The 15214-nt window shown below is 51.8% G+C and overlaps 1 protein-coding gene across 1 annotated transcript in view; it reads left to right on the top strand.

The window, feature by feature from the left end:
• The first annotated feature begins 234 nt into the window (after positions 1-234).
• The window catches only part of LOC147706592 (uncharacterized), a 29380-nt gene continuing 14400 nt past the window's right edge, over positions 235-15214 (top strand). Inside the window, exons 1-3 of the mRNA XM_086929102.1 lie at positions 235-490; positions 1639-1704; positions 2490-2576. Coding sequence (XP_086785228.1) covers positions 424-490; positions 1639-1704; positions 2490-2576 — 220 coding nt within the window. The 5' untranslated portion in view covers positions 235-423. The remainder of the gene's footprint in view (positions 491-1638; positions 1705-2489; positions 2577-15214) is intronic.

The following is a 15214-nucleotide window of genomic DNA, read 5'->3' as shown; positions in this document are numbered from 1 at the left end:
AACTGGTTTTGTCATGAATTAAAGCGAAACCTCGCCTCCCCGGGGGTGGCTGGGGGCAGGCGTGCAGGCCAGGCCTCCCTGGGAGGGAGGGGGCACTTCAGGTGCGTCGTGGGGGGTGCCTGGGAGGGGGCGTTCCTGTGTGCCCAGAGCCGGTCTAATCCTGTCTGGTAGGTGTTTGTGTTTGGGAGACAGACAGGCTCTCTTATCAGTCCAAGCTCATCAGCGGCCGGGCCAGTAGCCAATAAGGGCTGGCGAGCGAGGCTCAGTAGCGGCTTCTTGGCACTCACGAGGCTTCTTTGGGGACGGTGCTGGGCCCGGACTCTTGGCTCTGACGGACCCCGGGCTCTGACTGGACCTGGACTCGGACCCTGCGCTCGGACACACAGTTCTACGGGGTCTGTGGCTGGTATCGACCTCACTAGGATGAAGCTCTTCCTGGCCCTGGCGGTGCTGCTGTTGGCTTGTATATCCCTCAGCTGGGCGCACCGAGGTAAGCCCCCCCCCCCCCACACACACACACACACATACACTGCAATGAAGAGGCAGAGTTTTTTACTTTTATTTTAAAAGTTTTATATAGCGCTAGCTTGACCCGAAGGTATCAGAGCGCTTTACATACACCCTGTTTAAAAAAAAAAACTGACGGAAATTGCATTACATAGTAGATAGGCAGTAAGGAAGCAAACCAGGGATAAATAAAATGCAGCATGAAAAATAAGGTGGTTAACACAGTTAATAGCGCTGCACGTCCCCTGTGCGGAGTCACAGCGCTGTGCAGGATCGCATGGCAGCGCTGTGATGGAGGGAAGCGCTTGTTTTGGGTGGGGTATGTAATGTGAGTTGTGCGGAACACTTATCTGGGTGAACGATGGTTCATCTGATCAAAGTGGAATATAGGGCCCCGAAGACCCGACTTTGTGACCCCCAAAAATCTTTTATTTGTCAGTTTTCTCCAACTGCCCGGAGTGCCCACCCATGGGTGGGTGTGAGCCGGGGCCCTTTGCAGAGAGGGGGAATTGTGGTCGATGGGCAGTTCTCCCCCCCCACCCCCTAGCTCACCCCACCCTCATGCCACTGGCATCCGCCGCGGACGGGCAGAAGCAAGAGCTTAACTCGCTGTGCTATCTTTTCGAGATCTTGTGTTGCGGAGATGTGTCGGGGTGGCTGAGGTTGGTTGCGCGGTGTGGGGTTGTTTTGTGATATCTTCTGAGCCCTGTGGTTGATGCTGCCTGGTGTGGTTGTTTAGTGGAGTCTGCAGATTCGTGCGGGTTGAACTGTGTTTTGGAGTCCGGTGTAGCTTCGATGAGTTATGTCGACGTACGGCCGTGGTTTGTTGTGCTCACAACTTGTTGTGGTTCTGTGTGATGCGCGGTGAGGCTGTGCTGAGTAGCACACGTGTGTTGTGGTGATGCGTTTCATGAGCTTGCTGTACTGTGTAGTGGGAAGGTGTGTGAGGTGCGTGGGTGGGTCGTGCAGTACTGGTTGGGGTGGGCTGAGGTCGAGGGTGGTGCTGATGTGGGGGGGGGGGGAGTTGTCTGCCGTGGCGGGGCACTGTGGTGTGGGTTCGTGGTGGCTGCACGTCCTGGCAGCAGGTTGTGTTGTCTATCTTGTGCTCACAGGTGCGTCTTTGTTCCCCAGGGCCCAAGAACGAGAAGCGCCCGGACAAGAGGCCCCCCGCGGACTGGAGGCGGCGCCCCGGGCACGGTGAGTAGGCGGTGGGGGGGGGCACCAAACCCCCACACCCGCAGCAGGCGCAGCAACACCCCTGACCCGGAGCAGACACCAATCTCCCACAACCGCAGGAGGCGCAGCACCCCCCCCCCCCCCCACCCGCAGCAGGCACCAACCCCCACAGCAAGCACAGCACCCCCCCCCCCACACACACACCCGCAGCAGGCACCAACCCCCAACACCCACAGCAGGCACAGCACCCCTCCACACCCACTGCAGGCACCAACCCCCACAGCAGGCACAGCACCCCTCCACACCCACTGCAGGCACCAACCCCCACAGCAGGCACAGCACCCCCCCCTCCCACACCCGCAGCAGGCGCCAACCCCAACACCAGGCACAGCGCCCCTCCACACCTGCAGCAGGCACCAACCCCCAATACCCACAGCAGCAGGCACAGCAGCACTCCACACCCACAGCAGGCACCAACACCTACACCAGGCACAGCGCCCCTCCACACCCGCAGCAGGCAATAACCCCCAAAACCCACTGCAGGCACAGCACCCCTCCACACCCGCAGCAGGAATCTATGACCACAAATATAGACTTGAAATAAATATAGCGCTTCTGTTGAGAAGAGATGCTAGTGCCCTCGCTCCTCGAAGGCTCGCAGTCCTTCCAGGTGGGCGCTGTCCATACCCCTGGGGTCTCCCGTCCCTGCCAGGGGCGGGCAGGCCGAGCGCCTCATGTTATGCTTCATATTCTGAGCCGGCTCCTCCATCGGGTCTGATTCTGACCCCTGCTTCTCTGTCCTTCAGGTGCCCTTGAAGACGCAAGATCCAGGACCGTGGATGGCTCCGTGGGCCCGAGGGGGGCAGAGACCTGCTCCTGCGACATCTTACTGCGTGAGTAAAATCTACACATTCATATGCGCGCACCCCAAAACAGCGCACCCCGAGAACTGCTGTAAAATGAGTCCAGGGAACTCCTGGAGAACTGCCCCTGCACCCTGGAAGCACCTGAACGCCGGAAGAGGGCACTGACGTCACCCCTGTAACGAACTAGTTTAAGGGGTGAACATTAGCCCCTGCCAGTCTTCACTGTCCCAGTCCTCACATCATGAGGGGGCCCACCCATGGGGGCAATTTATTTTTACTAGGGGTGGACGGAATTTGCGTAATCGCGTTACTCAAATCTCCGTGAAACGGTGAAAAAAATCTCCCCAAAAACGTAGAAATTCCGTGAACACGCGGAATTGCTTACTCGCGATGCTTTTTTACTGTTCGCAATCACTGTTTGCATGCTCGGGGGGGGGGGGGGGGGATATCTTGTGAACACGCATTTCGAGAACGCGAACAAGCAAAACATTTCGCAAAGTCGCAGAGCGCAAAATTTTGGGAAATTTCGCGTTCTCCACGGAATGCGAAATTACCCAAATTCCACAAGCAGAACGGAATTTGCCGTCCAGGCCTAATTTTTACTCAGCCCTTCATCGAAATATGTTAAATCAGTATCTCCAGTTCCTACTCATCACCCCTCTTCCTGGCGTTTGTGACCACTTCCCCTCGCTCACCTCCGTCTTCCTGTCACTTAGAGGGGTTTCAGAGTAAGGTTAGGATATTTTCACATTGTGGGTGTAGCATTCCGCTAGAACAAGACCCGAGTCGAGTGCTTCTGGACGCTTTTTCTCATACTGGTCCATGTGCTGAGGTGTTATGGGGAGTCTTGGGGCAAACGTACTGCATAGTTAGACTCTCTGGGGTAGATTTAAGTTTCCTGGCTTATCCCTGCAAATCAGCAGGGATGTGCCAGGAAAGATGCGTGACGCAAGTTTACCCTTGCGCCACCACAGATGCGCCGTATTTACAATGCGACGCATCACGGCGCAAGGATAAAGACATGCGTGGTGCATCTGCCAGTGTAAGGTTGGCGCAGTGCTGAAGTAGTGTCGCGGGCGCAACGCAACTCCAGCACTGTTCCAACCCTGCCTATGTCCAACATGGTGTGTCAAGCCTTCCGCCTGCTTCAAGCAGGCGCAAGATTTTGACGCAGAGGGGTCGGAAAAGGGACTGAGTGGAATCTTGTAGATTTCACTCAGCCACTTTTGCGAGACGTTCCTGCGCCGGAACGCTTACATGAAACCTGGCGCAGGTTTCATGTGGCGCAGGGCTTTACAAGGTGACGCATCTCCCTAGAGGCGTCACGTAAATTCCCTGCAGCATGGCGCTGGCTTTATCCCGCCATTGCCTCACAAAAGTGACGCAACGGTGGCTCAAAAGTGGCGTATGGGGCATGTAAATCTGCCCCCCTCTCTCTGCCTCACACACACACTCACCCACATACATGTGAGTAAAAGGATTAGCTGGCACCAGGGCTACGTATGTTAATCTCAGTCTCACGAGACAGGACAGGTTACTATGGAAACCTCAAGAAACAGAACCTCTGCTCTAGTGAGCTGCTTGAGAGGACAAAGAGAGAAGTTGGCTGCCAGATCTATTTGATGTCGGCGTGCCACAAACGGAGGGTACATAGTCATGATTCCACCTCGTGCCTCTTTCATCCACCGCCCGTGGCTCCTGCCCCTTTATCTCAAGAATCCCAAGGACGTTTACTCTTGACTCCACCTCTTGCCTCTTTTATCCGCTACCAGGCGCTCCCTGCCCCTTTATCTCATGAATCGCAAGGATGTCTACACTTGAGTCCACCTCGTGCCTCTTTCATCCTAGACTCTCCCTGACCATTTATCGAATGAATCCCAAGAATGTCTACACTTGAGTCCACCTCGTGCCTCTTTCACACTCCCTGACCCTTTATCGAATGATTCCCAAGGACGTTTACTCTTGACTCCACCTCGTGCCTCTTTCAGCCACCACCAGACACTACAGACCGTTTATCTCATGAATCCCAAGGATGTCTGCTCTCGAGTCCACCTCGTGCCTCTTTCATGCACCACCAGTCAATCCTGACCCTTTATCTAATGAGACACAAGCATGTCTACACTTGAGTCCACCTTGTGCCTCTTTCATCCTAGACTCTCCCTGACCCTTTATCGCATGAATCAAAAGGATGTCTACTCTTCAGTCCACCTCATGCCTCTTTCATGCACCACCAGTCACTCCTGCCCCTTTATCTAATGAGACACAAGGATGTCTACTCTTAAATTCACCTCAGGCCTCTTTCACCCAACACAAGCACTCCCTGTCTTTTCATCTCAATAATCCCAAAGATATCTACTCTTGACTCCACCTTGTGCCTCTTTCTTCCACCACCAGACTCTCCTGACCCTTTATCTCATGAATCCCAAGGATTCCTACTCTTGAGTCCAACTCGTGCCTCTTTCATCCACCACCTGGCAGTCCTGCTCATTTATCTCATACATCCCAAGGACGTCTGCTCTTGAGTCCACCTTGTGACTCTTTTATCAACCACCAGGCACTCCTGCCCCGTTATTTCAAGAATCCCAAGGATGTTCACTCTCAAGTCCACCTCATGCTCTTTCAACCCCCGACACTCCCTGCCACTTGATCTCATGAATTCCAACAATGTCTACTCTTCAGTCCACCTCGTGCCTCTTTCATCCATCCCCAGACACTGCTGCTGCCCTTTATTTCATGAATCTCAAGTATGTCTACCCTTGATTCCACCTCACTCCTCCTTCACTCCCCCAAACACTCCTTCCCCTTTATCTCATGAATCCGAAGGCTGTCTCCTTTTGATTCCACCTCAAGCCTCTTTCATCCACCACCAGACACTCTTGCCCCTTTATCTAATGAATCCCAAGGATGTCTACCCTTGACTCCACCTCGTGCCTCTTTCATCCACCACCAGGCACTCCGGCCCCTTCTTTATCTCATGAATCCAGAGGATGTCTACTCTCGAGTCCACCTCATGCCTCTTTCATCCACCACCAGGCACTCCGGCCCCTTTATCTCATGAATCCAGAGGATGTTTACTCTCGAGTCCACCTCATGCCTCTTTCATCCTCCAGCAGACACTCCTGCCCTTTATCTCATGAATCCCAATGATGTCTACCCTTGACTCCACCTCGTGCCTCTTTCATCCACCACCAGGCAGTCCCACTCCTTTATCTCATGAATCCCAAGGATGTCTCCTCTTGAGTCCACCTCGTGCCTCTTTTATCCACCATCAGCCGTTCCCTGCCACTTTATCTCATGAATTCCAAAAATGTCTCCACTTGCCCGAGACACTGCTTCCCCTTTATCTCGTGAATCTCAAGGCTGTCTACTATCAAGGCCACCTCATGCCTCTTTCATCCACTACCAATTGCTCTCTGCCCTTTTATCCCATGAATTCCAAGGATGTCTCCTCTTGAGACCACCTTGTCCCTCTTTCATCCACCGCCAGGCTCTCCCTGCCCCTTTATCTAATTTATCCCAAGGCTCCCTACTCTTGAGTTCAGCTGGTGACCCTTTCTATGTCTACATCTTATCCCAAGCACTGGAAACATTTCCAGCATAGATGTACCGTCAAGAGATCGCTGAAGATTTTAGGTTATATACTCCATGTGCAGGACCCCTCTTCCTCCTTGGGATCTCTCCCCACTATAGAAAGGGTTGAATTGTTCCCTGTTGAACCCTTAGAAACACCAACCATCCAGTGGGAGCAGAGGTAGCTTTTCATGTGGACATAACATTGGACAGAAGTAGGAGAGGGAGGAGCCGTAGGAACCATGGACCCTTCCTGAAGGTGTTTGTAAGTGCTATAAACTGTCATGAAGTAAATAACAGAAATTCTTACATATGACTCGTTACATTCTGAATATTGCAAATTAAGCAGTACCTACAAAAAACTGAAAGATTTGTGAAATCCTCCTGAAGAATGAAATGGGACGAGGAGGATGAGTGACTATTAAGTACCAAATATCTTCGCTATCCGAAGCCTCAGTCTTCTCTGTTCCAGTCCCATATTCCCTCAGTCCCTCCCGGCAACATTATCTACCTACCGCATCTTGTTGGGCTTTGTACTACCTGGAGGTGTAGAGAGAGGAGGTGTTCTAAACTACAAGGAGGAGCTTTGTAGAGTAAAAACAGAAGAAATACTGCCTTAAACTGTTGATGATATATGCTCGGGTAAAAATGAACTGTCTGTGGCACCTCATTGTGAAAGGACTGGGGGGGGGGGGCAGGGCTCAGGTTAATGAAGATTTGGGGTAAGTATTCAATCAATCAATTACTTGTAAAGCTCGCTACTTACCCGTGAGGGTCTCAAGGCGCTGAGGGGAGGGGGGTGTTGCTACTGCTCGAAGAGCCAGGTTTTGAGGAGTCTTCTGAAGGCGAGTAGGTCTTTGGTTTTCCGTATGTGGGTAGGGAGGGTGTTCCAGGTCTTGGCGGCGAGGTAGGAGCAGGATCTGCCACCGGAGGTTGTTCGTTGGATGTGGGGGACAGCAGCGAGGGCGGGGCGAGCGGAGCTGGCGGGTGGGGGTGTAGAAGCTGAGTCTGCTGTTCAGGTAGGCTGGTCTGGCTTTCTGGAGTGCTTTGTGTGCATGGGTGAGGAGCTTGAAGGTGATCCTCTTGTCGACGAGGAGACAGTGTAGGTCTCTCAGGTGGGGGGTGATGTGGTTGTGGCGGGGGACGTTGACGATCAGTCGGGCGGAGGCGTTTTGAATGGGTAGTAGTCGTTGTAGGTGTTTTTAGCTCGGATTCCTGCGTAGAGATGGGCCGAAAGTTCTTGAGGTTCTTGAGGAGGGCGTTGATTTCGGCATGCTTCCAGCTTTCGGGAATGTCGCTGTTTCGAAGGAGATGTTGATGACCTTCCGTAGTTGGGGTGCTATGGCTGCATCTGCTTTGTTGAATACGTGGTGTGGGCACGGGTCTGATGGTGAGCATGAGTGGATGGAGTTCATGATCTTGCGTGTCTCATCGTCGTTGATGTTGGACCAGGACGTCAGGCGGTTGGCGCTGGTGGTGTTCTTAGGGGAGGTGGAGTCTTGCGTAGTCGGCGCGGTCGCGGTGTTGAAGCTGTCATGGATGTCAGCGATCTTGCGGTGGAAGAAGATGGCTAGTGAGTCGCACAGTTCTTGTGAGAGCGAGATGTCGTTGGTGTTGGCGCTGGGGATGGAGAGTTCCTTTATGATTCTGAAGAGCTCTTTGCTGTCGTGTGCGTTGTTATCCAGGCAGTTTTTGAAGGAGGATCTCTTGGCTAATCTGATGAGGTGGTGATGTCTGCGGGTGGAGTCCTTGTGGGCTGCTTTGCTGACAGGTGTGCATTCATGGAGCCATATCTTCTCTAGTTTCCGGCATGCGCGTTTGGAGGTCTGGAGCTCGTCGGTGAACCAGGTGGCTCTTTTGCTGGCATGGCTGTTGGAGGGTTTCTTGAGCGGGGCAATGGTGTTGGCGCAGTCGTTGATCCACTGTCTGAGGTTGCGGGCTGCGGCGTCTGGGTTGGTGGGGTCGGGAGGTAGGTTCTGGGCGAAAGTGGTGATTAGCTGGTCTTTGGTGACTTTGCTTCAGTAGTGGCGAGGTAGCTTCATTGTGTATCTTCTGAGGATGGTAGGGACTGTGCGCTAGAACAGACGTATGCTCTGTTCACTCGGTGGGGTGGGGTTAACCAGATGGGTTCGAAGGTAGGTTAAATTATTATGATTATTATTGTTGTTTTTCTCATTTCCCAAACACCACTTTCAACACGCCTGGCAATAGTATCCACATGGCGTACTAGGGACGGATGTCTGGAAGTGAAACCTTGCCCATGGCATTGGTAGACACTGTGGTCAGCGCACTTTGCAGGGTGTCTGCAGCTTTGCACAGTTTTGCAGCTAGACTGCCCACAGTACTGGATGGCAGCTGCAAACTACTCCCGCTATCTCAAAAGATCACTCGAGGCTCTAGGTGGACCTGTGACACTCAATCGCTGCCCTCCCGTCCTGTGACCTGAGCCCTCCTGGCATGGCCAGCCCCTCTCATACCTCACATATCCCACCTGAGCATGGTTTCCTACCCGTCTCACAACACGGTGGTCTGAACATCCTGACCTCTGACCTGAGTTCCCTTTAGCTGGCCAATCCCTCACGTACCTTGCGTGTCCCACCTATAAAAGGTTTCCTAGCCAGTTTGAATCATGGTGGTCCACACATGGCCGACTTTAGCGCTGGTGGCGACTGGTGCCAGAATCGTTTTTGATGCCCCCACACCCCATGACTGCCTCCTCGGATTCTCTCACTACCACCAGGCATATGTGCCATTCATAAGGTATTGCCAAACACAGCACCTCCCCATGAGGTCGGCGCCCCCTCCATAGAGCAGCGCCCAGTCCGGCCGCACCTGTTGCACTGCCCTAAAGCCGGCCCTGGGTCCACACATCCTGACCTCTGACCTGATCCCTCCTTAGCTGGCCAGGCACTCACGTACCTTGCATGTACCCCCTGAACAAGTGTCCCTACCAGCTCATACCATGGTGGTCCACACAACCCGACCCCTGATCTGAGCTCTCCTTGGCTGGCCAGCCCCTCTCATACCCTTCACATCCCATCTGCACACGGATTCCTAGTCAGCTCGTACCATGGATCTCCGCACATCCTCACCTGACCTGAGCCCTCTTGGCTGGCCAGCCCCTCTCATACCCCACACATCCCACTGCGCATGGTTTCCTGGCCAGCTCGTACCATGGAGCTCGTCGCATTTCAACCTTGTGCCTCCACACAGACCTCCTGTGACTCTCCCGGGCACCTACTAGTGTGTGTGAGAGGATACAACCCCCTACCTTCCAGTCCTCCTCGGCGCCTTGCATTATGGTATCAGGGAACAGTGATGGATGCATAGGGAGCTCAGACAGGGGTTTTTAAGATTCATTTTCTCTTTAAAAGTGCTATTTATTCCTTCGTTTTGTGTCATCGACTTCATAGGATTTCCATCTGGTGTTAGGGGGTCGTGATATTGGCAGAATTCTCCATAATTTATTTAAGCGAATTGTAAAAATACGTATTTATATCAGTCTGCCTTTATTGAAAGCTACCGCCTAGCCTTAAATACCTTCTTAGCCCTAGGCACATATATGGTGTTTACTAAAGTTCAGCCAACAATCCCTCAGATGGATTTTGGTGGTGCACTACACTTTGGAGAGACCTACACTTTTTAACATATATGTGTCCAAATTAGCACCCTTGATCAGAAGTTTTGATCTAATTCCGACCTCGTACGCTGACGATACTCAATTGGTCATCTCAACTATAGACAAGGACGTTGATCATTCTTGGGTGAGCAAGCATTGTTTGAAGCTTAACTCGAGCACAACCGAGGTGGTGCTTTTAGGAAAGGTGGCCCCCTTTGGTCACCAGCCTGGTGGGCAAGCACTTTGGGCCCCTTTCCTACTCCGGTAGTGAAAGCTAAAAACCTGGGGGTCATAATAGATGAGAAGCTGAATTTTGAATCACAAGTTTCTAGGGTGGTGTCCTCTGCATTTTTCACCATTAGAACAGTGCGTAAAATTCTACCATTTATTCCGAAAAACACAAGAAAGACTGTTCTAGCTTCCCTAGTTTTGTCCACGTTGGACCACTGTAATGCTTTATATATGAATTTACAGTCCAATCAACTTAGAAGACTGCTGTCGGCACAGAATCCTGCTGCCGGATTGGTGCCAGATGCACCTAAACATCAGTCCATTAGGGCCGAGATACAAAAGCTGCACGGGCTGCCAGTCGCTCAACGCGTAAAATTCAAGGCACTGTATAGCACACGAGGCACTGCACAGAGCAGGTCCACGGTCTCTTTGGCACACCTTTAATCGGTACTCCCCCAGTAGACACCTGCGATCGGCTAAGGCCTTCCTGATGCCACTTTGAGAGTCAGGATAACAAACTGGGAGGGGGAAGGGGTTTCAGTCATAGCACCTTAGGCTTAGGAACTCTCTTCCGCTTGGTCTCAGGAAGAAAGATACCCTCTCTGACAGCGTTCAGGAAAAATCTTAAAACCTGCCTTTTCAAAATCTAAGTTCCCTGGACAGTATGCTGTCCGTAAGCGCCTGGACACCTAAGGGTAGTTGTGCGCTATAGAAGTTGTGATAAAATAACATAACACTAAAGCACTCGTCCACCAGGGGCCGCTTGTTAAACTCTTTACCCCCACCTCTCCCCGCTGCTGATCAGTAGATGAAACGGGTCCACTGTGGAATGTGGAGAAGTGTGGCTCAATGGTTAGAGCGACAGACCCTGATGCAGAGGTCTGGCCCGGGACCAGGGTTCAATTCCCACCTCGGCGGTTCTTGGACTCAATTTCCCTGGACCTGATCATTCTTGCCTCGTGCCTAGTCTAATCATGGGTCCCACGCTGCGACTCTGGGCAATAGCTTGCTTAATCTGCACAACGGCCCCAGCAGCGCTTGGATGCCTGGCTTCACCTTGGGGGTGCCCAGGAGTAGACATTTCACAGGAAAGCCAGGATGGGTTCCACAGCGATATGAATATAGTGCTACGAGGCCTCCGGGTAGAAGTGCGCTACATGAATACTTTACATTTACATAGGATGAGGGATCACCAAGGACCACCTTCCGAGGACCCCTCCTCTTCTTAACACACCCAGGCCTTTAGGATCAAATATCAGTATCTTTGTGAGTCTGGCTGTGGTTTGCTTTACCGCTCTGCAGTCTGGTGGCGTCCACCATCTGTGGTGTGATGTAAGTTGGTAAAGACCTTCTGGAGTGAGGGTCCTTGTAAGGACAGTGTGGAGGTCGGGGTACGGTGGTCCCAGCTATCCTCTCCACCACGGCTCAAATGAGAGTGGAGTAGGAGAACGAACCAGGAGGCTGGCATGTTCCCTTCTGTCACCCCCTACATCTTCCTCCGGCACTTCCTGGGTAGGTCTAGGGTTGGCAGCAAGGCATCATTCCTTGTGTGGGGGCACCCTAGCCTGCCGGCAGGGGTTCACGGCAACGGAACCCTGGCCCCCCGTGGGAGGTGTGCTGTATGGGGCAGCCATGCTGATTATGGGTCCTGGATCTGTGCCCACCAATGACAGCTCACATCACTGAGGATTAACTTTTCCAGGACTGCTGGCGCTCTCCTGCTAAAGTCCACAATGCTGCATTGAACCCTGCAGAGCAGATTTAACCCCCTGTGAGCTCACTCTGCCCTTGGCTTGGGCCAGAATGAGGCGAGCTGGGGGTTTGTCAATGTCTAACTGTGTCATTTGGTGACAGTAGTGACTTGTGGCTGCTTCTCTTAAGGAATCCCCCACCCTTCCCATGGCATATCACCGCACACAAGCTGCTTCTCTTGAAGGATGAAGGTAGGATGTGCACCCTGCGCTCCGAGGGCCTCTTTTCTTTTCAGTGGAGCAGGTTTCATCTGCTGCTTAGGTCTTGGCAGAGGGTGCCATCCTCCCAAGACCCTCCAGTGGGGGATGAGGCCTCTCTGGTCAGAGTCCTGGCAGCTTCTGTTCCCTCTGTGGGATTTCCAGTGGGGAGTGTGTGGCCAGCCGGTGTTTCAGGTGTTGGGAACACAGGCACACTGTCAGTTGTTCACACCTTCACATGTTGTGCTACTTGTCTGGTGTTTCAAGCAGTGACGGCTCCTCTGCTATGGCTTGAAGTAAAAGCACAAAAATATAAAAACTTTGAGTTATTATCATTTTATGCTCGTGCAGCTTTGCGGGCGAGCAAGCTGCTCTGGTCTTGGAGCAGGGCAGGGGAGGAATGGTTTGCCCACTCCTAAGAGCGCAGTGACTGTTTGATCAGCTCTCTCGGGCCACCCAAACCAGTCATGCACTCTTCCCCATGCAGGCTGCATTACAGCTGCATAGAGAACATACCCAGACCCCCGTCCCTGGCTCAGCATTGAACCAGGACGCTTAGACCATGATTGGTCGGTGGGGCCTGGCTGTGCTTCCTGTTTCTCGAGTTCAAAGAGGAGAGCAGGAGCAGAGACGCGGTACTCGGCGGCAAGGCACGTTTTTTGCTATTGTTCTTATATTTTGCCCCCCCCGCCCCCACGTGAGCTCCCTCTGCACCCGTCCGCCACCCGCGAGCCATGCCGGCCACCAACGCCTGAGAGTTGTTCACACCTTCACAGGCTGTGCTACTTGTCTAGTGTTTCAATCAGTGGCGGCTCCTCCACTATGGCAGAGGAGCATCGCCTCACTACTTTTAAGTAGTGTAAAGTAAAAACATAACATGATAAAAACTTTGAGTTATTATCATTTTATGCTCGTGCAGCTTTGCGGGCGGGCAAGCTGCTCTGGTCTTGGAGCAGGACAGGGGAGGAATGGCTTGCCCACTCCTAAGAGCGTAGTGACTGTTTGATTGGCTCTCTCGGGCCGCCCAAAGTAGTCATGCGCACTTCCCGGTTCTCCATTCACACTGCATTACAGCCTGCATGAAGAACAAGCCCAGGCCCCATTCACTTGCTGAGCGTCGGACTAGGACGCTCAAAACCTATCACAACTCTTCAATGCAGTGTTGTGATTGGTCAGGGGAGCCTGGGTGCATACCAATCACAACGCTGCATTGCAGTGCTGTGATTGGCCAGTGGTGCCTGGCTGTGCTGCCTGTTCCTTGAGTCTGACGAGGAGAGCAGAGATGCGAGACCCGGGGGAAGGTACGGTAAAAAAAATATATGTATACATAGCGCACCCCCCTGCATGACCCCCCTGCGCCTGCCCCACCACCTGTGAGCCAAGCCGGCTGCCACTGCCTGTGAGTTGTTCACACCTTCACAGGCTACTTGTCTGGCGTTTCAAGTGATGGAAACACACACCCTGTCAGTTGTTCAAGCTTTAACAAGCTGTTCTACATTCCTGGCACTTCATAAATTAGTGCCTTCTGTTAAATCTTTACCCCCTGTCACACGGACCTTACGTTCTGGAATTTCAAACAGAGGAAGGGCCGCCTGTCAGCTCCTACCACCTTGACGGCTTCACGACCAACCAACATTTCAGTCACTGAAGCAAATTTTTGCTGTTCAAAGACCGCAAGACTTTGAGATCTCTCTGGAGTTCCAAGTGAGGGAAGCATCTCTCTGAGGAGAGTCTTTGAGCCCTGATGGGAGTCTCTGCCAGTAAACAACCCCTAGGGAGAAAGGCCGCGTCAGCCAGCGGGTTCAGAGCTGAGCTACCCCTCAGAGACTGGTGGAGAGAGTACAGGCAGCCTGTCTGACGGTTGTGCTCAGTGAGGCTTCCCTGCCAGGATATTAGTGCCAGTGAGTGGGGTCTGTTCCACCCCCTCCATGAAATGCAATTTACTCCTGCCATTGACAGCTGCAAACCTTTGACATGCAAAATGGACAGAGAAGAATTAGGGAATGCTCTTAAACAGGAATGTCTGAGGTGTTCTCAAACTTTCAAGGCAAACCATGCCTCCCCCTGCCAATTCTCACCTCTTGCTTTCATTAAAGCCCATGTAGTTGGAAGTGAATGGGGTATAAAAATACAGACAGAGTAAATTCATCTACCCCTGCAAGAGTAACAATATATTCCCTGTAGTAGTGGCAGCTGATTTGCACCTCTAAAGATGTACAAAGTAATTAGTGGGTACTAGTAGAAGAGTTCTTAAAAATGTTAAATGCTTGTGGGTTTGACAAGACCCTACTACCAAAGGTGTACTCACAGTTTTGGGGCAGAGAACCCCAACCATTTACAAAATTGACAAAACTGACCAACCCAAGCACTCAAACTGTATTAAAGCAATTTAGAAGTTCAAACACAAAGTTAATTGTAGTGGAAAAAAGATTTATTCAACACATGCAGTAACATGATGTTCATCTGTACAATCCATGTCTTAATAGGTGCTTGCTTCTGAAAAACAGCTGACACGTGTTTTGTCACCAAAGGGACTTTTTCAAGGCTTGTCTGATACAGGGTGCTCTCTAATCATTGAAGATCTATTTCTGAAAAGTTCTTGGGAATATCCCAAATGTAAACAAAAGTGTGTTCCTTCTCAGTCTAGATAATAGAACAACAAAGATGGGGTAGGAACGTGTTATTCGGTGTTGCTGGAACCGCAAAACATAACATAACGTATTTGTAAAGCACACGTTCACCACTAAGGGTATCTTGGTGCTGAATAACAGATGTTTGTTGTTACCCAACTCAATAGTACTCTTTTTATCGACCTCCGATGGATAAAAGGCTGAGTAGATTGCCTAGGATTTAAACCTGTGACCATGAGGTCGAACACCAGCCCCTGCAGTAGACACATTAGTCCACTAAGCCACCAGACCCAGAGGAACGTATTCCAAAAAGGAGTGATGAACCATAAACAGTAGTAGTGATTCCAGGTCCAATGTTTCTGATAAGCGTGGCTCAAATCCACTGGAGTGACTTACAGCACTCACCTATAATTACCTTATAGGAAGTCAGCCGGACAGTGGAGAAGTATAAACAAAAGTCTTTATTAGGCCAAACAACACTCATATGAGAGGGCCTTGTCCGACCTCACTCCTAGGAGTGCGAACGAGAGGACTGACTCTCTGCATCACAGCAATACATTATAATGCAATACAGTAAATGGGGTACGCCCCTTGTGGAAAGTTACCGAGCCTCAGGCCAGTGGACAATGCTCTCATACAGCAGGCATCTGCACCTGCAAGGGATAC

Source organism: Lissotriton vulgaris, chromosome 7, assembly GCF_964263255.1.
Source record: "Lissotriton vulgaris chromosome 7, aLisVul1.2, whole genome shotgun sequence".
Lineage (NCBI taxonomy): Eukaryota > Metazoa > Chordata > Amphibia > Caudata > Salamandridae > Lissotriton > Lissotriton vulgaris.
This window is presented reverse-complemented; position numbering and strand designations above follow the sequence as displayed.